Here is a 22,730-nt window from a genome sequence, read left to right as displayed (position 1 = left end):
TGGCCCTGTTTGGTAAAAAATTGGCCTATAGGCCAATTTTGACTTATTTGATCACTATTAATTGTTTGATTTAGTTAAAATATCAATATAAATGTTTGGTTAATTAGCTTTTTGCAACTCCAAAAGGTTAAAATTCAAAAAGCTACTCCAAACAACTTTTTCAATTAACTTTTTGTAAAAAGAAATTATACCAAACAGCTATCAGCTAACAGCTAATTTACCAAACACTATTCTACAATCAGCTAATGTTATCAACTATTTATACCATCAAATTAACACAATCAGCTAACAGCTAACAGCTATCAGCTAACAGCCATTTTACCAAACAGGGCCATAGAGTTTATGGTTCTCAAGCACAAGGTACTAGATCCTCTATTGTAAATCTAGCTACCTAGCCCTTAATAAAAGATGGTTGATGCAAAGAACAAACAAACACAAGCTAAGTGTAATGGATAACAATAATAGGGAAGAAGGAAGAAATAGGAACTAGCTATTATTAGGTCTAGGTAATGCAACTAAATAGGGAATAAGAGAAAGAATCAATTGGATTGATAACAATATTTTTTAATTGGGAGAAAGCCTTCCTCAAAGTCATCCCATACTCTGAGTTAGTCTTAAAGCACTTAAGCACATTCTCATGATTCATAAGTGGCTAAGAGACATTTCATCAATCACCTTTGTCTTCACATTCCATACTCTCATTTTCACAAAGGCGAAGTAAGGTCAATTAAACCATTGAGTCTAGATACCGGAGGATATTTTAAGCATTATTTCAATATTTCATTGTAGGATGAGTGGTAAGTGTTGCTAGCAATTTCATCGTACATACAATTTCAAGTCTGATGTGATTATGTGGAACTTCTGGAGTAATGCACTTTCGGTCTTAGTATCCTTATTATCCTCTTCAAGCCTAAATTGCTTCTTATCTACTTCAAGAAATTTGACAACCGTTAGTACGATGAGCACATGATACTTATCTATATATAAATTATCTTCATGACATTTTTCAAATAGGCTATTTTCATGACCAGCGATCGAGTCTCACCGGTGACAATGTGGGAGCAACCTCACAAAGTGTGGGAGACTTCTTGTGCGCAGTAAACAAAGGTTTAGCCTCTTTTAACAATTAATGAATAAAAAGTGAATATGGAAGAACCAAAAATATCATTTTTACCTTAGTTTTAATAGTTCAATCTAATTATGTCAAAATAAAAAAATAAAAAAATAAAAAAATAAAAAAACCAAAGTTACAAATGAAAGATGAAAAGTGGCTATGAGAAAATTACAAAGATTATTAAATAATTTAAGGACAAAAAAATCAATTTTTTTATCTCGTCACTCTTTAATGTTACAAGATAAAAGTAAGTTTAATTATTTTACACTTGTAGAGTTGTGGTATAAGTTTTACTTGATGAGACAAGATAAAGGCCCTGTTTTGTTTTACAAGCGAATGTTTGTTATGAATTATATTCATGACCAGTATAAGACTAATATTTTTTCCATCGTGATATGATATCAAGAATTTGAGTTGTGTAAATGCAAAAAATAACATCAATTTTATTTATCAAATTTCTTTTTTTAAATGCAGTAGTTTGAAAATAGAAAGATGATAAATATTTGTAAGGGTGTGTTTGGTTGGTGGGTTTTGCCCATAGGAATGGGTATGAAAGTGATTGTTGTTGTTTGGTTGATTGGTTTTTAGAACACTACTATGGGTTTCGAATACTCCATCAATTGAAAAACTCATATCCAAATACAATAGGGGTCGTTTGGTTCATGGAATGTCAGATTACCTTAGGGAATGTTAGATTGCTGGGAATGTTAGATTACTGGGAATGTTAGATTCCTGTGTTTGGTTAAAATTGGGGTATGTAATATAATCATGTTTGGTTTAGAGTTATCTTTTATTCACACACTATAATATCCTTAACATATTTTCATATATTTTAATAAATTTAAAAATTAAAATAAATAAATAAGATAACGGTATCATATATAATTACATGATTTTAAAATATTAACTAAAATATTGAACTTGAGAAACAAAATTATTTTATATGCTAACCTAGCATAATAAAAATAAAAAAATATATATATAATTACAAAAATAATTATATATGTGTGTGTGTGTGTGTGTGTGTGTGATAAACTAACATAACCAAGGTTATCTTACATAATCTTAGAAATTGAAGGGAATCACATTCCCTTCAAAATCGATTCCCTTCAAAATCCTATGTGGAGGGAATGTGACATTCCTGAGGAATGTTAGATTCCCTGAGATAATGTGAACCAAACATAGGAATGTGAGTTTTTGAATGTCACATTCCCTTGGTTATGTTATATAACCTGAACCAAACGCCCCCTAAGGGTTTCATTATCTTATTCATTCTCAAGCACTACTATTAGTAACCATTTTCATTTCACCCTATTACCAAACATGTTAAATACTTTCACCAAAACTCATTATCATTACCAAGTATTTGATTCCGATTCCGATTCCGATTCCGATTCCGATTCCTATGTGCGAACCAAACACACCCTAAGTTTTTGCAAAATATTTTAAGACTACAGTGTTATGCAAACGATAATTTTTAATTCCCAAAAAATCAATTCTAAATTACAGCTACGGACCAGATTCAAAAGTGCAATCAGAGCATATATTGCGGTGATCGTGGATCGAACACGAGACCTTCAGATCTTCAGTCTGACGCTCTCCCAACTGAGCTATCCCCGCTTAATGGTGGAAGATTGGTTTTAATGATTATTGTACATTTGAAATTAAAAAATCAGGATAATTACACATACAAAATTATGAAAAATTATTTTAATTTATTATATAGTTATTAATATGAAAAATAATTGTTGAAAACAACTTTAAATAAATAGAGATTTGCAAAGTTTACAAATCAGAATGGGTTAAAAACTTATTTACATACAACATTTGTATAACTATTTTGTTCTTTTTTTTTTTTCTATCATTATCATACATGTTGAGATTTTCAAATTCTTTATTTTTCTTTGGAACTTGAAAGGCACCTTGATATAATACAATCATAAAAATTAGATATTTCAGAAATCACAAACAATAAATTCACAAAAAAATTAAAATTAATGTGTATTACGTAATTTCTATTCAAATTGATCAAAGCAACATGTCACGGCGTACATTTTCATGGATTGTGATCTTAGCTTTCTCCTTTCCCATCTTGGAGAATGCAACAGTATTATACGAGCCACCATTGCCAGCTGGTTGCACCATCATCAATATGCTTCGAGAGATAAGCTATAAACAATGTTCCAAGCAAATAAATGATCACGTTAAGAACTTTAATTGATATATATAGTGTAAGAGTCTCATACAAATGACACAAAGCGTTGATTCTCCACTACTCACAAACACTTAAATGTTTGCATTCTCAAGCAATTTAATGTTTGCCACCAAGTATTGAAGATGCCACATATCATTTATAATCTCAAACATATATTAACTATAATATCATTGTTACCACGGATCTGATCTTGTCTTATATACATTAGCTTTGTAAGGCAAAATTTTGATGAGTACTTTCGATTTTTGTCCCATTTTTTTCATTCCTAGAACATCTAATGTTATTGCTCACATTTTAGCAAAATCTTGTCAATCCTCTCTGCAGGATTATAATTTGTATTGAGACATTGCCCCTCCTAACTCTATTTTAGAGTTCTTGCATTAATACATTCTCTATTTCCCTTTCAAAAAAAAATAATAAATAAACTATAATATCATTAATATTTCATACATGATACAGTGTCATATTTGATATTTTAATACTTAAAATCCCTTAGGAGTGGAGGTCTCACCGGACAAGTGAGTGTTTCAAGACATGTATCAAGTGGACTGAATTACCTGTAAATTTTACCCCAACAAACAATATTCATCAAGATCTAGATGTATACCCATTAAAAAAGTTGTCCATGCATTCTCGATGGCCTGTGAAATTTAATTCCATGTGTGCACAATTGTATATTGTGGCACAAGCCATCAACAACACCCTTCAGTTAAAAATGACCTATCGAAATTCCATATAACTCAATTATGCTCATTTGAAAATTATTTTTAAATTATTTAAGTTTTAATTGAAACAAACCGATACAAACTCCTAAACTAGGACTGACTCTAAAAAGGTTTCTAAATAATCTACGAAGAACTATAAAATATAAAATTTAAAAAAAAAAAATCTTGTATAAAATCATTTATAATTTAACAGATTTAATAAGAACAATCAATATTGTTTAAGTTATAAAGAGAATAAACATTTAAGAAAAGCTTTTTGCTTTCATGTTTTTTATTCTATATATAAATTCTTTGAGTAATCACGTATTATTAATTTCTTTCATGTTTTTTTTTTATTATTCTATATCTAAATTCTTTGTTTAATCACATATTATTGATGGTATAATTCTCATGTATTGTTATGGTAGCTTCATTATATATATAATAGATTTTGACCATATTGTATAAAAGTCTTTTCTTATGAATATATTTAAAACATCCTTTCAATTAAAAAAAAAAAAAAAAAAGATTCAAGAGTATTTAGTCATCACTAGAAATCTAGAATTATTTGCTTATTTTGCCAAGAATTCTGACAAAAAAATGACCAATCAATTGCAGTGCTCGTGGATCAAACACAAGACCTTCAAATCTTCACTATAACGCTCTCCCAACTAAGCTATCCCCGCATTTGAAACTTTATGCTACTTTCTTAATACTATTCGAAAATAAAAAATCAGAATAAAAGTGAAACTTTATTACGGAGTATATATATATATATATATATATATATATATATATATATATATATATATATATATATATATATATATATATATATATATATATATATATATATATATATTTTGAAAGCCAACCAACTTATAATGCATTAGCCATTCCAGGCTCAAGAAAAGAATGAGGTAAATCCCTCCAGACAGTTCGCGCCAAAGAGGCATTTACATGCTTAGCCATGACATGGGCATCCTGTAATTCTCCCCTACGAACATGAATAACAACTGATCTAGTCATAGCAGACAACAAACGATTGCAATCTAACAAAACATTACCAAAATAAGTACGGAATGATCTTGCATGCTTAAGACTGGAAACTAAAACAAGACTATCGGAGCACACTAAAATCCTCGAGTATCCATTCTCCCTTAGCCATGATAAAACCTCACGCATAGCCATTGCTTCCGCCAAGAGGGGGTCATATGGGCAAATAAGAGGGCCATTCCCTGCCGCCACAAAGGTTCCATCTTTCTCATGCACTACAAAACCGTAAGCCGGTGCCTGTGTCGGACCATTGAAACCTGCATCAACATGACAGACCACACCATCATCTAACATTGTTGCTGTACTGGCGGGTTCATGGGCTCTGGGCGTGATTCGCCGTTGCTGTTCAACAGTAGTCCAAGAGTTCCACTTCACTGTGAACCTCCTTACCACCACGCCTGGCATTGGCAAATAGCCATCCCAAACCGCCTCATTCCTGGCAGTCCAAATATCGTATAACAAGCCACAAATCCTCCCCCGTTGTTCTGCATTATAGATACTCGTGCAGCCAAGCCAAAGATCAGTCCACTGGCTGAAATTCCTGTTGTCAAAAGTAGGGATTAGCAGATGAGAGAAATTCCACACCTGTGATGCAAAAGAGCAAGTACATAAAGCATGCATGATATTTTCCTCCTCCAAACCACATGCTGGGCAAATATTAATCAACTCAACTCTTCTATTAATCAAATTATCAAGAGTGGGCAAAATATCAGACAAAGCTCTCCACATAAATATTCTCCATCTTGGGGGACCTGTAAACTCCACAAATTACTCCATGCAGGCAAACACGGGCCATTGACCTCTCCCATCCTCCTGTAACCATCTTTAACTGAGTAGCAACCCCACAGATCCCTGTCCCAAAACCAGTCATCATCACAATTCAAACACACAGGAAGCTGTTTAATCAACATAACATCATGTGGGGCAAACAACTCAACTAGCAGGTCATTATTCCAACCGCTCGTGGTACTGTCAATCAAGTCCGAAACCAGAAGCTCCTGCCCCAGACCTGGATGGGTCGAGGCTACATATGGATCAACAGCATCGGGCAACCACGGATGATTAATTACCCTTGTGGACCTTCCGTTACCAATCCTACGCCTACAACCAGACTTTAGCAATGCCTGCCCTGCTAATATACTCCTCCACGCATAACTCGGGTTACCACCAATTGTGGCTTCATAAAAAGAGGATGAAGGATAGTACCTGGCTTTATACACGCGAGCCACAAGGGACTCCGGACTGGTTAATAGCCGCCACCCCTGCTTGGCTAACAGAGCAATATTAAACTCATGTAAACGTTTAAAACCCATACCTCCAAACTTCTTAGGGACGCACATTCGGTCCCAGGACATCCAGTGAATACTATTCTGTGAGCCACTCTGTCCCCACCAGTACCTCTTCATCAACCTTTCAAGAGCAATACACAAAGATGTAGGAAGTAAATAAATACTCATTGTGTAGGTGGGCATTGCCTGCGCTACACTCTTCAAGAGCACCTCTTTCCCAGCCTTAGACAGCAACTTCTTGTTCCATGATCCAAACCTCTGCCTCAATTTTTGCTCTACATATGCAAATATTGTTCTCCTATTACGGCCAACAACCGAAGGCAAACCAAGATATTTCCCGAAATCATCCTCTTGGCCCACCCCCAATGCCTCTGCAACCAGGTCCCTTACCCCCACCTGCGTATTACGACTAAACGTAATGCTTGATTTCTGGAAATTTACCGCCTGCCCAGAGAAAGCCTCATAAATCCCCAGACATTTCTTTACCTCCAGAACTTCCTGCATATTAGCCTTAAAGAAAAGTAAGCTATCATCTGCAAAAAAACAGATGTGAGATAGATGGAGCCCCCCTTGCCACTCTGTACCCATGTAAAAGGCCTTAAGCCTGAGAATCCTGCAACAACAACGATAAGCCCTCAGCACAAATTATAAAAAGATAAGGAGACAATGGATCTCCTTGTCTCAGCCCCCTCGTGGGCACTATTTCCTCTGTTGGCTTTCCATTGACTAGCACCCTATAACGTACCGTCCGCACACACAACATTACCAACTGGACCCATCTATCATCAAAACCCAAGCCAGTCATCATCCGTTGCACAAAAGGCCACTCCATCCTGTCATAGGCTTTCGCCATATCAAGTTTCAAGGCCGCCCATCCAACCTGCCCCAACTGTTTCCTCCTCAAATAATGGCCAACCTCAGACGCAATAAGTATATTGTCTGAAATCAACCTACCCGGTAAAAAAGCACTTTGCGAAACAGAAATCAAACCCTCAAGTAATGGTTTCATACGATTTGCAATCATCTTCGCCATGATCTTATACAACACATTACACAAAGCTATCGGCCTTAAATCAGATACAGACACAGGGGAGCATTTCTTCGGGATCAAAACAATATTAACATCATTCAAATTTGCAGGAAAAGACTTCTCAGACAAGCAATTAAGCACAAAATCAGAAACATCGTTACCTATGACATCCCAGAAGGCCTGATAGAAGCCAGGATTCATGCCATCCGGTCCTGGAGATTTATCCTTGCCCATAGAAAATAGAGCACTCCGCACCTCCTCCGGCTCAAAGGGGCGCAGCAACTCATCATTCTGTTCTCTGGTCACACAAGGCTGCAAGGTATCAACATTAAAAACCCCTGGATTCCCCCCTGAGGAGAAAATCTGCTTATAATAGTCCGTGACTACTGCATCCAAGGCACTGCCCTCCCTCCAAACACCATCCCCATCCTTCAGTCTCTGAATCACATTTTTCTTCTTCCGATACGTGGCATACTTGTGAAAGAACTTTGTATTTCTGTCAACCCCTGAAGCCAGTGCTGCTTAGCACGTTGCCTCCAGAAAACCTCCTCCTGAGCTAGCACCACACTCAACTGCTCATCAAGCTGCCTAAACCGTGCCAAAGAAGCTGGATCCCGACTACCCCGTAAAGCATTCATCTCCTTTTTAATCCCTTCTACCCGTTTCCCATACTTATGATGGCGATCCCCTCCCCACCTCCTCAAGCCCCGCCACACACGCCAAGCCTTGCCTGCAAAGCCAAACCCGGAGTATTAGACAATTCCCTCTCCACCACCTCCCTGCAACCACCATCCAGCAACCATGCATTCTCAAACCGGAAACCCCGGGGCCTCACCACATGATCCACCCCTCCTATACCCAGAAACAAAGCAGAATGATCTGACGAGTCAGTCCGGATATTAAAGACCCTCGCCCTATCATTGACATGTAACCAGTCCATATTCGCTACCACTCTATCCAGACGCTCCTCCACCCAGCAAGCAGTCCCCTTACCACGCTCCCACGTGTAAGGATACCCAATCATATGCAGTGTCATCAAACCGCAGTCATCTAGGGCCTCAGCAAACCCCTCAATCAAACCAACAGGATGCGGCAGCCTCCCCCTTTTCTCCGACTGCATCAATAGATCATTGAAATCTCCCAAGACCACCCACGGTAGGTCAGAAACCCCCTTGAGTGAACGTAGAAAATCCCATGCAGCCATCCTCTTATCCCTCTGTGGATAACCATAATAACAAGTTAACCTCCACAATGGCTTATCAGGCAAAGAAATCTCCAGATCAATATGAATAGTCGAATATTTAATCAACCGTGCTCCATTATTCCTGGCCCATAAAAAACACAATCCCCCTCTCTGCACATCACTATCAACCGCAAAACATCCCTCAAAACCCAATCTTACACGTAGCCTCTATGCATGACTCCTATCCACCATAGTTTCCATCAAAAACACGAACTCGGGCTTCTTCTTGGACACTAAGTCCACCACCTCCTGAACTGTCCGTGGATTGCCCAAGCCACGGCAGTTCCAAAAAAGGGTACTCATTGAGAGCGGTGGGCCTGGTCCCCAGGTCCCACCATACAAACATAATTCATATCCAGCTGCGCAGCCCTTACCTCGCTCACCACCTCACCACCCGGTCCCCTTCTCCGTTTCGGATCCACCCTCAAACCCCTCTCCTCCCCTTCTACCGCATCAGCCACCATATCAACCTGCTCACCCCCCAAACCCGAAACCCCTTCCATCATCTGACCCCGCCCCAAACTGCCAACCTCACCCCCTTCCACCCGTACCTCCCTCATCCCCAAACTGCCAGCCACACCCACAGCCCTTCCCTCATCCCGCACCCCCCACTGTCCAATTCCGCCCCCCCTTCCCACAGCAACCTCCCCAACCCGCGCTCCCCTCTGCAGCCCCCTTCCCACCACCACACCACCATAGCCTATTTCCCTCCTCCTCTCCTGCCCAAGCCGAAACCATTTGTCCCCCAGCACCTTGGATGCCCCCATTCCCCCCGCCTTCAATCCCGGACCATATATGTATTGCTTCGGCGTCAACGAGGACCTACGAGCCTCCAAGCAAAACTTGTCCACATGCCCCAACTTGCCACAATAATAACAGAAAACATTTAACAAAACAAAAATAAAAATTAGAAAACTATATATTTATTACGGAGTATATATTTATTAGAAAACTATACAAACTGTCAGTTACATACATTTAAATAAAAATTTAGTCATAAAGAAAAAACAAAACAATGTTAACATTTTAAATTTATAAATTGTATCAAGTTTTAACAAATTCAACCAATATGGTTGTAACTTGTAAAAGAGCCACTAAGAGCATCTCCAACGTGTAGGTAAAACGCCAATTTCTAACGCCAAATCACCATCGCAGCAATTTTGACAGCTCCAATGTGCGGCTCCATCACGGCATATCGCCAAATAATTTGGCGTTGATGAACAGTGATGCGCCATATATGGCGCAGCACTGTTCATCCACGCCATTTTCTAAAAATTTATTTAATTCTCGTTTTGCCCCTGCTTTAATTTGTTAATTCCTTTTGTATCCTTTATTTTGTTTTTATGTATTTATATATTTTGTTAAATACTTAAATATAAATATTATATTATTATAAATAAATTATATCATTTGAAAGATCTCATCAAGACGATTAAAACAAGACTAATATTGAATATAATTTAATTAAAAATTAAAATAAATAAAACATAACAACAACATAAAAATGTTTTTACTAAAAATTTATTATTTATATCACAAATTATATTTTGTATTAAACTAATTAATTTTGAATTAATAAAAATTTAATACTAGGGAAATCATATTATTTTAATTAGTGTTGAATAACATTTGATGTGACATTTGGTAGAAATTTTGGTATTTTGGTGTTAACGGGTTGGAGATGAATAAAATTTGGTGTAGAGAATATTCTCTTTGATGTGACATTTAGGAGAGATTTTTGGTGTTTTAGTGTGAAGTTTAGGTTGGAGATGCTCTAAGGGCATCTCCAACCCAATTCACACCAAAACATCAAATTTATCCACCAAATGTCACATCAGAAGGAATATTCTCAGCATATTCTCACACCAAATTTTATTCATCTCCAACCCATTTACACCAAAACACCAAATTTTTACATTAAAATAATTTGATTTCTCAATTATTAGTTCAAATATAATTAGTTTAATATAATTTAGTTCGAACTTAATTAGTTTAATATAAAATATAAGTTATGATGTAAATAATAATTTTTATTAATATTAATTTTTATTACATTAATTATTTAAAAAAATCAAATTTAACAATATTTTTGAAAATTGAATTTATTCCAATAATAATATAGCATACGACATCTTGTACATTTAATTATCAGAATTACTATATCGTTCCCACAAATGCTCAATTAATGCATTACGGAGTGCATAATGAGCTTCTTTATCTTTAATTTGTCTATGCCGAGCAAGAAATTTTTGAAATATAATATTTTCATCTCTAGCTATATCAACTTCAAGAGCCGGTGCTTCCTTCCAACCTTGTATATCTGCTTGTTCATCACATTTATCCTCAATGATCATATTGTGCATTATAATGCACGATGACATTATATCATGCAATACACATTTATCCCATAAACATGTCGGTCTCTTGACTATTGTAAATCGTGATTGAAGAACTCCAAATGCACGTTTTATGTCTTTTCTACACGATTCTTGTATCATCGCAAATAACTTCTTTTTTGGCCCTCGAGGTTCATGAATTGTTTGTACCTGTGGACCATTTTGGATATATACCATCGGCTAAATAATATCATGTTTTGTAGTCCTGTCCTTGAATAACATAATGACAAGGAGGTGCTACACCGTTTGCAAGATTTGCAAATAAATGAAATGCTTCCAAGACATTAATGTCATTATTAGACCCCGGCATGCCAAATCCACAAATCATAATTAGCTACAGCTTCAAGAATAATAGTTGGTTCTCTACTCCGCCCAGCATATTGTCCAGCCCAGCAAGTTGGACAATTTTTCCAAGTCCAGTGCATGCAATCTAAACTCCCAAGCATCCTGGAAAATCACGTTTTTCGCCAATTTGAAGCAATCGTGCAACATAATTAGCATCAGGTGCTCTTAGATATCGCTCCCCAAAGACCTATACAATTGCTCGACAGAATCTCTTCAAACTTTCAATTGCAGTTGATTCCCCAATCTGGATATATTCATCTGTTGCATCTGCTGGTATTCTGTACGCCAAAATTCGAAACGCCGCTGTAACTTTTTGTAAAGTAGATAAGCCCAGTCTACCGATTCTATCATTCCGTTGCACAAAATAGTTGTAATGGCCTTTAACATCATTGGCAATTCGTAGGAACAAATTTCGACTCATTCGAAATCGTCTACGAAACATTGCTTCAGAATATTTTGGATACTCTAAAAAATAATCATTCCATAATCTTCGATTTGCATCTTCACGATGACGATGAATCACTCTATGACCAAAAGTCGAACCTCCATGGCTTGGGGGTTGATTATCCATATTTTCCAAGGTTGTGGCTAGTATATGCATTGGTTAATAATTGTGTTTGTTGTCGTATTGCACTTGCAAGATTGTGTTCAGAATCCGATGATGAGGATGATGATGAAGAAAATGGCATAGGACGTTTTCTAGTGTTGGAATTCATATTTGAATTTGTATGTTTAGAGATAGATCATAAGGGGATGAATGCTCAATTTGTTGGTGATGCAGAACGTTTTTATAGGGATAAAAGATATCACATGCATCTTTGGTATAAAAGATATCTGAATTGTTTAAAACCGTTAGATTAGATCACGAAGATCACATCCATTCATTGGTATGCTTGTCCTTTTCCACACATATTCCAATAAAAGATATCACATGCATCGCGAAGATCACATCCGTTCATTGGTATGCTTGTCCTTTTCCACACATATTCCAATAAAAGATATCACATGCATCTTTGAATCAGCTTTTATCTAAATTGTTTAGAACCGTTAGATTAGATCACGAAGTTCACATCCGTTCATTGGTATGCTTGTCATTTTCCACACATATTCCAATAAAAGATATCACATGCATCTTTGAATCAGCTTTTATCTAAATTGTTTAGAACCGTTAGATTAGATCGCGAAGATCACATCCGTTCATTGGTATGCTTGTCCTTTTCCACACATATTCCAATAAAAGATATCAAGTGCATCTTTGAATCAGCTTTTATCTAAATTGTTTAGAATCGTTAGATTAGATCGCGAAGATCACATCCGTTCATCGATATGCTTATATCTCTATACATACTACAATTCGATTTTAGAAGTAATACCACCTATCTTTTGAATATCAAAATCTATTTACATTTCTTTATAGTTTAGCAGTCATTGAAATGTCAAAATCCTCAAGTTCAATCCGAACTTCCTCATACTCAAATGAAGAAGATAAAAGTGCAATGATCTATAGTATAGAAATTATAGATCTATAATATAGAAATTAAGGATCCAATTCCGTGTGCACCTTGCATGGTGCATACAGTTGCACAGCATAACGCTCCCTTGACTAATGAATCTTCTCGTAAATTCATCCAAAAAAAAAAAAAAAAAAAAAAAAGGAAAGGATTCTTGAGATGTGTTTAGTAATTTTTTTGAATCCATGGTTCTGTTTTTAATATTGGTGTTTGTTTGTGGTAGGTCCTCACAATTGACTATAACTGTAATTAGCTCCGTGAAGTTTGGTTTCCAAACATTCACAATTAGACTAATTCATGCCAGGTTCTGTTTTACCTGTATACATATCACCTTACAGGGTTGTAGATTTACAGTGGTGTTTTTGCCTTTTTGGGGTCCTCATCATTTCAATATCTTTTATTTTATTTCCATCTATTAGCTTTATTTCAATTAAAATTAAAAAAAAAAAAAAAGTTTTCAACTAAAATTTTTAGTGTGTTACCATAAATGCAATTTGACTTGACATTCTGGATAGTCTGTTCCGAGAATCAAGTTTATTGATTTAGACTAATTGAGTTTGTTTGTGGTTGCAATGCAAATTTGAATGTAGAGAATTATAAAAAATAATAATAACAATAATAATAATTTAATGAGAATCATAAAAATAAAATGAAAATTTTAGTGGCAGTTCGAAAATGTTACAATTATTACATAAGAAAAAAAATAAAAATATATTTTAGCGAATCTTTTATAACGACCGCTAATATTTATGGTAAAATTAAATAAAATGTTTACCGGAGGTTATATAAATGTCGTTAAATGTTAATAAAAATGACTAATTTTTCACGGGCTAAATGTAGTAAAAATCACCGCCAAATGATTGACGGACTAATTCCCGCGATTGTAAAAAATCACCGCTAAAACCTTTGCGACACACTATTTAGTCACGGTTGAATAATCGTCAGAAAACACAATAGTGGTAGTTTGTAATCGCCGCTAAATGCCTAATTTGGTGTAGTGTTTGTTGGCTCTTATTATATTTTGTAGTAATCAATTTGTGTTATTTATTATATATATAGTCATTAAAATGCAAAATAATTGTTACAACAACTTTAAAGAAATAAAAACTTACAAAGTAAAAGAAAAAAAAAAGTTTATTTAGATACGGTATTTTTTAAAAATATTTGTAATTTATCATGATCACATATTGGGATTTTCAAACTTTTTGTTTGGTTTGAAACTTGAAAGGCACCTACCATATAATACAATCATGAAAATTAGATATTTACCTGCATGGGCAGCTCAACTGGTCATAGAGGTGAAACTTTAGAAGAATGACCAGGGATTGAGAGCAACCTCTCAAAGTGAGGGGGTTCCTTGTGCGCAGTGAGCACCGATCTAGCCTCTATGGTTCAATGGTTCATATTCAGTTGAGTTACCATGATTTACATCCTCCCAAATACTCTGTCGGGTTGGGGTTCAGTCTTTTGGAAGAATGAAAATTAGATATTTTAAAAATTACAAACAATAAATTTCAAGAAAAAAAAAAAAAAAAAAAAAAAAAAAAAAAAAAAAAAACTTCTATTAAGTAACATTCTTGCAAAAATCGGTCTAGACGCCCCTAGACCGTGGTGATTTTTCCCCTAGGCGGCCGCCTAGCGCCTCACTCGACCGAGTTAACTCATCCATTTTGATTGAATTAATCGAGTTAACCAGGTCGATTCGGTGCCTAGGCAAGAACATATCGGTGTACATTTTCAACGTGTTATTAAAGTACGGAGTAATTTTCGTTTGGGGACAGACATAGATGTCAAGAGCAGACCAAGCGACCATATATCACATCCGGTAGGTTTAGCCAAATTCATAACTAGTGAAGCAAAAGATAATAAAACACCTATCTACCAAGCTAAAGGAGTTCGTTAAAAAAGGAACTAGCCCCCTTGTTAGCTGTGGAATACATTCGAGAGCTGGCCTACCCAAACTAGTTGGCTAATCTCATTTTAGGCTTTTAGCGCCAAAGCCACTAACATAGAGAATGTGTGTTGACTACATCAATCTTAACAAGGCTTGTTCCAAAGATCCATACCCCTTTCCAAGCATAGATCATGTGGTCGATGAGACTGCTAAATGTGAGCTCTTAAGTTTCATGAATACCTTCAAAGGTGATCACCAATACTTTCTGACAAAAAAAAAAGATGAAAAGAAGACTATCATTACAATTTCAGAATAAATTTTTTATTATGAGTAATGTCATTTGCGTTGGGCAACATAGGGGCTAAGTAAGATGGTTAACCAGTTGCTCAATAATTTTCTCGAGAAAACTACAAAAGCATATGCAGATGATATGTTTGTCAAAAGCAAAGGACAGGAATCCCACCGTTTCGACAAAGAAAATTGCTTTAAGATTATGAAAGCTTAAAATTTGAGGTTAAACCTAAACAAAAAAATTCTTGGAATTCATAATAACGCACCAAGGGATTCAACTTGACTCGAAAAAAAAGTTTAGGTAATAATGGAAACGCAAGCTCTAATAACAATGGAAGACGTTCAATAGTTAAAAGGCCAATTGGAAGCCTTGAGTGTCTTCATGTCCAAGTCAGTTGAAGAAGCAACAACGTTCTTCCAAACATCGAAAAAGACTAGTCCTTTTTAGTGGAGCCCGAAGTGCCAAAGTGCATTCAATGAGTTGAAGATGTATTTCGTATGGCTCCACACTTTCACGACAAAAAACAAATAATGTTGAATCGTTATATGCGTACTTGGTAGTGTCCAATCGAGCGGTTAGCCCAATCTTAGTAAGAGTGGATGAGGTTAGGAACCAAAGGCTCGTGTACCATGTCAGTCGAGCATTACAGTGGCCATGACAAAGGTACACGTGCCACGTGGTTCGAAAAAAAAAAATGATATACACAATATACATAAGGGCTAAGAAGTTAGCGACTTATTTCCAAGCTCACCTTGTCTAGGTTCTAACTAACCAACCACTGGAGATCATTTTGAAAAGTTTGACCTCCTCAAGCTAGTTTATAAGGTGGGTAACTACTGATGGGTTGAGCAAAAAAGAACTAGAATTTTGGGTGCAAACGCCCAAAAAGGATGTAGAGGTGAGTCCAATCAACGGAGATGGCAACCAATTTAGTCACCATCTCTAACGACGTAGAAGGCGACCAATTTGGTCACATTCTTTGGTTGATAGAGATGGTGACCAATTTGGTCGCCTTTTTTCTGGCAACTTGCTAGACTTGCCGTCACTGATTTTCTCCCGGAAGTTATCAAAACGTCGGTAGTGCATTAGTGACCTGCTAGTGCAGGTCTAACCAATTTTAAGGCCTTATTGTCCTAAATTAATACATTAATGTGTGTAATTGTAACTTTCAAAAGTTCAAAGATCTAGTTAACTTTTCGAGGGTGTATTTAACCCTTTTCTCAAAGTAAAATAAACTGTGTCACAATATCTGGTTAACATAAGTTATTTAACCACAAATGGTTATGCTCAAGTAACTTCAATGTCACATAATGTGTTGTCAAAATAATCAGATTAAAAGATAATCAACAAAGGAGAGTTCAGCCCTATTCCAATTCTCCTTCAGACTCACGACCAAAACAATCCTTAGTGGTTGGATTAAACTAGAGGTCAAAATGAGAAATTTGCTCCATAAAGAATGAGAAACAAAAGCATATTCTGCTTCCTACATTAAACTTCAATTAACATCTGTCATCAATGATGAATTGATGATACAATTACCATAAAATTACAAAATTGAATAGAACTTGGTTATGTACCTTGAAAAAATGAGAAAACTTTGCTGAATTAATAAGCTTAAACCTAAAGTGTGATTGGAGCTAAAACTACCAGTATCCAGTAATATTCTAGACAGAAAAATTGAATGGGATAAAGATAGCAGGTGGCCTCTGACATCAAATCCACCATCAATCCTGTTTGCGATGTAAACCCATAGCAATTCAGTGGTTACATTAACAGTGTAAGCAAATGACCGAAACACGATCTACTTTTTCCTTGCTTTTTCGAGAGCAATTTGCGAGTATCTTCATTGGTTGGTAGACATTTAAATATATTCAGAATCTGAGAGTTGAATCTTACTTTCACAAGTGAAAATCCTGGTTCAGTCTGCGTGCTCACGGAATCGTATGATGTTGTTGATAAAGCTCCTCTCTCGGCGATAGCTATTGAAAAAAAAAACTATGTTATAATTATGAATATACATATCAAACTTATCATGCTCCAATATTCTAAATAACCTTTACCTAATATATAGAGATTAATAAGCAGTACATCTATCAATTTTTCAAATACCTTTTACTAAAATGCATTTTTGCCAAAAAAGAAATAGAAGTTGGTTTTGCCACATGCGACTTCTTTTCCCAAACCCATTGATATAACCAAAATACCCTCATTTTTACACTTTTGGAAAGACGCATTGTAGAATTTTCCCGTGTGTGTGTGTGTGTATTCTAGATTTCTAAAATGGAGAGGGTATGCCAAACAACAAGAAGCACTGCTTTCAAACTAAATGTAACTAGATATACGTACATGGTTAAAGCCGTCACAAGGAAACAGGTAAACCCAACAGAGAAGTGAATACAGAATGTTCTCCAAAAATCATCATGGTCCAGAAATAGCTTTTCTGATACCATTGTCACTGCTCCAGAAAAAAACAAGGTGGTCCAGCCTGAAGGCAAGCAGCTACGGAAGGAAAATGAGGAATCCTGTGAATATATTGGAAATAAATCATATTTTGCCAACCAATAGCTTAACAAAGCAATGATGTTGTACCAATACCATAGACAAATCACAATATAAAGAGATTACAGGGATAAGCTTAAGGTATACCTGGAAATAATTCTTGATAAAGACTGCTGAATAGATTATCCTAAAAATCATATCTTTCTAGCAGTCAAAGAAACCAGTCAAACCACAGACCATAAAAACCTATATATGTAGAATATTGCATGAATGCTGACTTAGAGCAGGCACACCATGGCATGCATTACTACAGCATATGTAGAATATAAGAGGAACATCACACTGGACGCTGCAAACTATAATCCACATAGAAAGGATTTCACTACTTGCATGTTTGTCACTCATGGCAGATGTGAATTAGTGCACCTCATACATTATGCAAAAGAGGTACTACTGCTCTAGAACTAGCACCTTTTAGAGCCAATAATCACCATTTAAACTTCACAGGCCACAGTGATATCAAACTATAGAAAATCTAATGCACAACATTAATTACAATGCTATAGTTTATAAGAAAGAAGCAAACAACTAGTGACAAAAGATGGCTTCTTCGAAATAGAGGCATTGTCAAAGACTTAAAGGATTCTATAACAATTCTTACTCATAAACAAAAGATCTGGTGAGCTTAGTAGTAAAAGCTCTTTTAGTGTTGAAAAATAGTTTCCTTTCTGAGCTTGGTTCCTTGAACAAAACGCTAGCTGACTACATACTGAAGAGATATTGTGAGGCTATAAAAAACTCCCTAATAAGTAAAAACAGCAGCCAACTGAATGCATGTTAAAGAAGGGATGATGTATTCCATTGCATAAGCATGCCATCTACTGACAATGAATCAAATAAGAAAGGAATCAGCGCTTTCAAGTTAATGGTGCAAGGATACTCAAAGAATTTGCTAGAATTAGTCCAACTGCACCAGCTGATCGTATAAGTAACACATTCAGTACTAGGTAGATCAAAGAGAACACAAGCAAGGAATCATTTGACCTCTTCAGTTGATTCTCATTTGCAACTGCATGCAAAAACGCTTCAGATGTTCCTGTTTAAACAACAGGAAAAAACATGAGTTTGAATAGCAGGCATTTGAAATGTCAGTTCAGCTACACATCTTTTAGATAGTTAGCCAGCATTTCACCACATACTAGTGACCCCAAATATCTAGAAATAAATTTAGTATTTAAAGTAAATTAGTGAATCTCAAGAGAGACTGCATAAAAAATTCCAAGTAGCTATAGCACATGCAATAAAGATTCATCATGAGGGGCTGAAAGGACTAAGAAAACTACATAATTACAGAGTATCATTTACCATTCATAGCCAAAACTACGACATAAAGGCAATAGTATTTCAGGGCTCTTGGAGCTTCACCATCACTCCATTTTTGACCATACAACAATCTAATCGCAGAGTAAGAATAACTGGGACCAAATGCCATTACTACCAGCCCTGCATGAAATTTTTTTTAAAACAATAACATCTTCATCAATGAACCTATGGAATCAGTGATGCCAAAAACTAATTCAAAATCAGAATTTGCAACTGATATCTGACATGAAGAAAAAGAAAACAATAATCATTTTAGAATTAAAAAAAAAATCAAAAATAAAATAACATGGGGACAAATGCTATGATTAATATTACCTATTAGCAAAACAAGTTTTAGAGCATTTGTCAAACTTCTCCCCAATTTCTTGTTTTTCTGTGCATATTCTCCTGCCAAACAAATTAAAGACATCAATTCACCATGAACAATCTCAACACACATGATAACTAATCTCATTGTACCAAAGCAATTCAATATACTTCAAGATGCTCAAGGATCAAGAATGATTATAATAATGCAGACAGTATGACCAATAACCTAGGAGTGAGATAAACCTGAAGTAGACCTGGCAAATGTGGCATATGAACTTTCTTCAAATGGAAGAAACACAAGTCGCACCACTAAGCTCCCTGGAAAAAAAAAAAAAAAAAAAAAAAAAAAAAAAAAAAAAAAAAAAAGAGGATATCTATTTACTAAGGCAATTATGAGTTCAGACTTTAACATAAAAAATCTGAATGCTAAACATTATAAGTAGCCCTCTAACAAACAACACCACTATATCACAAAATCTAGTATACATAGTTAAAAGATAATTGGGTTATACCTAATTTATCAACAAGCCCATAAACTGCTTGATTGTAAGGTGTATCCAACCATACAAGAACCATCTTTTCTCCTTCTTGGAGAAGCAACTTACGAAAGGATTGAAAGGTAAAAAGAGTACACATTTTTGAAAGATCCTTATCATAGCCCATTACACTGTACAAGACATGTAACTCATTAAACAGTAACGAAGAAAAGCAATAGGAAAAATCTCCCCATCTTAAAAATTGAAAGATATACATAACATACTCATGTGAGATAATAGATGGATACCTAAAAGGGAAAAGATCCGAAACTTTAAATACATGGAAAAGAAGAAAATAGCCCCAGTAACCAATGAAAATACAAGCTCCATATGCAGTTTGTGACAAAGCAAAAACAATTGCTTTCTCCTGCAAGTGGATAAAAGAGAACTGGTGATTTTAGTTTCCTGTCCCTCGGAAAGGACATAAGCATACATGGAATAGTGCATTAACATCATATAGATGATTCCAACAGTTATTACCATATCAGGTAGCTTTACAATGAGCATGTATGTTGTAACACAACGTGAAAGTGTAGCAGCAGCTTCTAAAATCAGTCGCAACTTTAGGAGAAGCAAATTCTGAGATAAGATGTACAAAGGCTCCGCTAGTAGCTCCACTATACAGGCAAATCCTACATATGAACCATTTTCAAGTAACCATAATAAATAGATAGTAAAAGGAATCTAATTAGATGATCATTTTATCAAACAAATTAAACCTAAAATTGATTACCAGGGGAAATAGAAAGCTGTACTGCACAATGTTTATACAATTCATGAGTTAATATTCACCATACCATTTATCCAAATGGCCTGTGCATACGGACTAGAATAGCTTAGGTCCTGCCACCATATGACAAACAGGCATCCAATAAGTGTGATAATTAGCCCTAAGGGGAAACTGATCCAGGCTACTTTCAAAAGTTTTGCTGCATTTTCTCTCATTGAAGATCCATCACTGCAAGATAAAAATCTCATAATCGCAATACCAAGACATATACTCAATTAAAAGGCAAAAGTGGTTATATCATGAAGTATTACTGAAAATAATAATAATAATAATAATAATAATAATAATAATAATAATAATAATAATAATAACAATAACAATAACAATAACAATAATAATAATAATAATAATAATAATAATATATTTTATAATTAATAATAACCAAAAACGATAATAAAAATAATAAAAAATAAAAAAAGTGGCATTTTGAAAGTACCAACTAATATCTGCCCTCATGCATGCCCTTCTGAAACCTTCACGGCTGAGGAACAGGACACAGGTGATGAACAGGTGAAATTGTATGGCATACAGCTGCATGATACATACCAAAAAATTTTCATATTGGCAATTAACTATGGAACTTCTAGACAGAATACTTACAGCAAACTTCTAATAAAGTGATCGAAAGCCAAGTGAAGCATAAACATGGAACTCATCTATGCTACATAAACCAATAGCCAAGGAGCCGGCAACAGTTGGAATAAACAAAATTTAAAAATTTTAAACAAAAAAATGTGAATTAATTGAAGCAACAAAGAAATAATGCAAAAAAGGAAGCGGGTGATCCGAATATTACCGCGTAATCTTCTTCACTGAGGTGTCGGACTATCCAGGAGTTGAATATGAATGGTATACCTCTCGCCAAAAACTGCGTAGCTGCATCCACGTGTACATACATTACTATGCAGTTATTGAATTGAAATTAGAAAATGGATATATAAAGAGAAAAAACTACAGACCAAGCAAGTATTTGAACGTTCTAGGTAAATTTGCAGAACGGTCTCCATCTCCGACCGGCTGAGATCCCTCTGTATCCAACGAAGATGCCGATTTCGACATCCCTAGACTATGGACTTCTTTGATTATCCGGATTGGTTGATTTCGAAATGGAGTGCCGCAGTGATCATCAGAGTGCAACAGCACAAGGTAAAATTAGGGTTTTGAGGTCACTTAATAAGTAGACCAACTCATAGTCCATCAACCCAATTTCCCTGACCCGACCGGATTAACCGGGGTCACCTTCGAAAGGCGGCTATCGATGACGACTGCCGGACGGATTACGGAAGGCCGGCAAAGCTGGATAATATGGACTAATGGACCGAAATCTCAATGGCGGCTTAAGGTGAGAATTGAAATCGAGACGGAGCGGAGCTTGGACGCCGCGGGAGAAGACGTGGTTGGAAGTTGAAGATGGAAGAGATCAGCGGAAAAATTTCAGCAGCGACGTCGATACCGAGGCTTGACAGACGACCCCGTAATACGGAGTAACAAATAGACGCCTGAAATTCGTTCACTGTTCAATGGCCGGAGCCCGGAGCCCCGGAGTAGCGCCGTTCAACAAAGAGTGTGGCAATGTAAGAATAAGGGTATGTTTTGGAAACTCGCGAAATTATTTTATGGGTTTTTTATGTTTGGTAGAATATGAAAAATCTTAGTCAAAAGGAAAATGATTTTTTGGTCAACAGAAAATGAGGTTTTTTTTTTTGTCAATTAATTAAAATCACACATTGATAATTGATGAAACGATACAACAAAGATGATAAATTATACCTATTATTATTGTTTTTTGGGAGAAAAAGGATTTGATTTTATTTTTGAAGGTGCATTGCGTCATGACACTAAATTGAAGTGAAGACACTAGAGGATTAAATCAAATTAAAAATTCATTTATAGCGAAAGTGACAACAAGATGAAACATTGATCATGCCAATTACTAGGTTTTTGTGTTGCAAAAATTATGCTTAGGGTACTATCTAGCGAGAATGTTTCTCTCTAAAATTAATATTGCACCAATTAATCCAACATTTATGTCACATGTCATAGTTATGCATTATTAAAATATTTACTCTTATGCAAAAAGTTGATAATTTGCATTAATATATGCCATAATACCGAATGAATGAA

At 35.6% G+C, this 22,730-nt stretch overlaps 2 protein-coding genes, 1 non-coding gene and 1 pseudogene across 5 annotated transcripts; all 4 read right to left on the bottom strand.

Moving 5' to 3' along the window:
- Positions 1-2,661: 2,661 nt before the first annotated feature.
- Positions 2,662-2,734, bottom strand: TRNAF-GAA. The gene has a single exon. It is a non-coding gene; the product is annotated as a tRNA-Phe (tRNA).
- A 2,178-nt stretch (positions 2,735-4,912) lies between these two features.
- Positions 4,913-8,046, bottom strand: LOC109151183. Its single transcript, XM_019299101.1, has 4 exons — positions 7,884-8,046; positions 7,149-7,758; positions 5,842-6,991; positions 4,913-5,674 (listed from the first exon to the last, which is right to left on the bottom strand). The coding sequence occupies exons 1-4, from the start codon at positions 8,044-8,046 to the stop codon at positions 4,913-4,915; spliced, it is 2,685 nt and encodes an 894-aa protein (XP_019154646.1).
- A 2,746-nt stretch (positions 8,047-10,792) lies between these two features.
- On the bottom strand, positions 10,793-12,108 carry LOC109151182 (annotated as a pseudogene).
- A 4,438-nt stretch (positions 12,109-16,546) lies between these two features.
- On the bottom strand, positions 16,547-22,194 carry LOC109151381 (protein RFT1 homolog). Of its 3 annotated transcripts, none has more exons than XR_002049292.1 (15): positions 21,566-22,194; positions 21,403-21,482; positions 21,043-21,137; positions 20,614-20,774; positions 20,297-20,448; positions 20,065-20,183; positions 19,793-19,947; positions 19,524-19,598; positions 19,287-19,358; positions 18,954-19,091; positions 18,529-18,684; positions 17,736-17,788; positions 17,436-17,611; positions 16,951-17,068; positions 16,547-16,901 (listed from the first exon to the last, which is right to left on the bottom strand). XR_002049292.1 is itself a non-coding variant. In XM_019299380.1 (15 exons), exons 1-14 carry the CDS (start codon positions 21,663-21,665, stop codon positions 17,008-17,010), a joined length of 1,593 nt encoding a protein of 530 aa, XP_019154925.1. In that variant the 5' UTR covers positions 21,666-22,194; the 3' UTR covers positions 16,547-16,819; positions 16,986-17,007. The 3 variants fall into 3 exon arrangements, 2 of the variants coding, with proteins under 2 accessions (XP_019154925.1, XP_019154923.1); XM_019299380.1 differs by having other exon boundaries at positions 16,547-16,819; positions 16,986-17,068; XM_019299378.1 differs by having other exon boundaries at positions 16,547-17,068.
- Positions 22,195-22,730: the final 536 nt, after the last annotated feature.

Source organism: Ipomoea nil, unplaced genomic scaffold (assembly GCF_001879475.1).
Source record: "Ipomoea nil cultivar Tokyo-kokei standard unplaced genomic scaffold, Asagao_1.1 scaffold2283, whole genome shotgun sequence".
Classification (NCBI taxonomy): Eukaryota; Viridiplantae; Streptophyta; class Magnoliopsida; order Solanales; family Convolvulaceae; genus Ipomoea; species Ipomoea nil.
The sequence above is the reverse complement of the archived record's forward strand: the minus strand, read 5'-3'. Positions and strand labels throughout refer to the sequence as shown.

Bases quoted from the DNA above. Each gene is read 5' to 3' on its own strand.
- LOC109151183 (XM_019299101.1), bottom strand. From the start codon at position 8,046: ATGAATGCTTTACGGGGTAGTCGGGATCCAGCTTCTTTGGCACGGTTT. The intron at 7,759-7,883 runs GTATGCCACGTA...TTTTCTCCTCAG, and splicing joins AATACAAAGTTCTTTCACAA to GGGGGAATCCAGGGGTTTTT. The intron at 5,675-5,841 runs GTCCCCCAAGAT...TTTGCATCACAG, and splicing joins GTAATTTGTGGAGTTTACAG to GTGTGGAATTTCTCTCATCT.
- LOC109151381 (XM_019299378.1), bottom strand. From the start codon at position 21,665: ATGTCGAAATCGGCATCTTCGTTGGATACAGAGGGATCTCAGCCGGTC. The intron at 20,184-20,296 runs GTAATAACTGTT...ATCCACTTGCAG, and splicing joins TTGTAAAGCTACCTGATATG to GAGAAAGCAATTGTTTTTGC. The intron at 19,599-19,792 runs GTATAACCCAAT...TTTTTTTTCCAG, and splicing joins TGGGCTTGTTGATAAATTAG to GGAGCTTAGTGGTGCGACTT.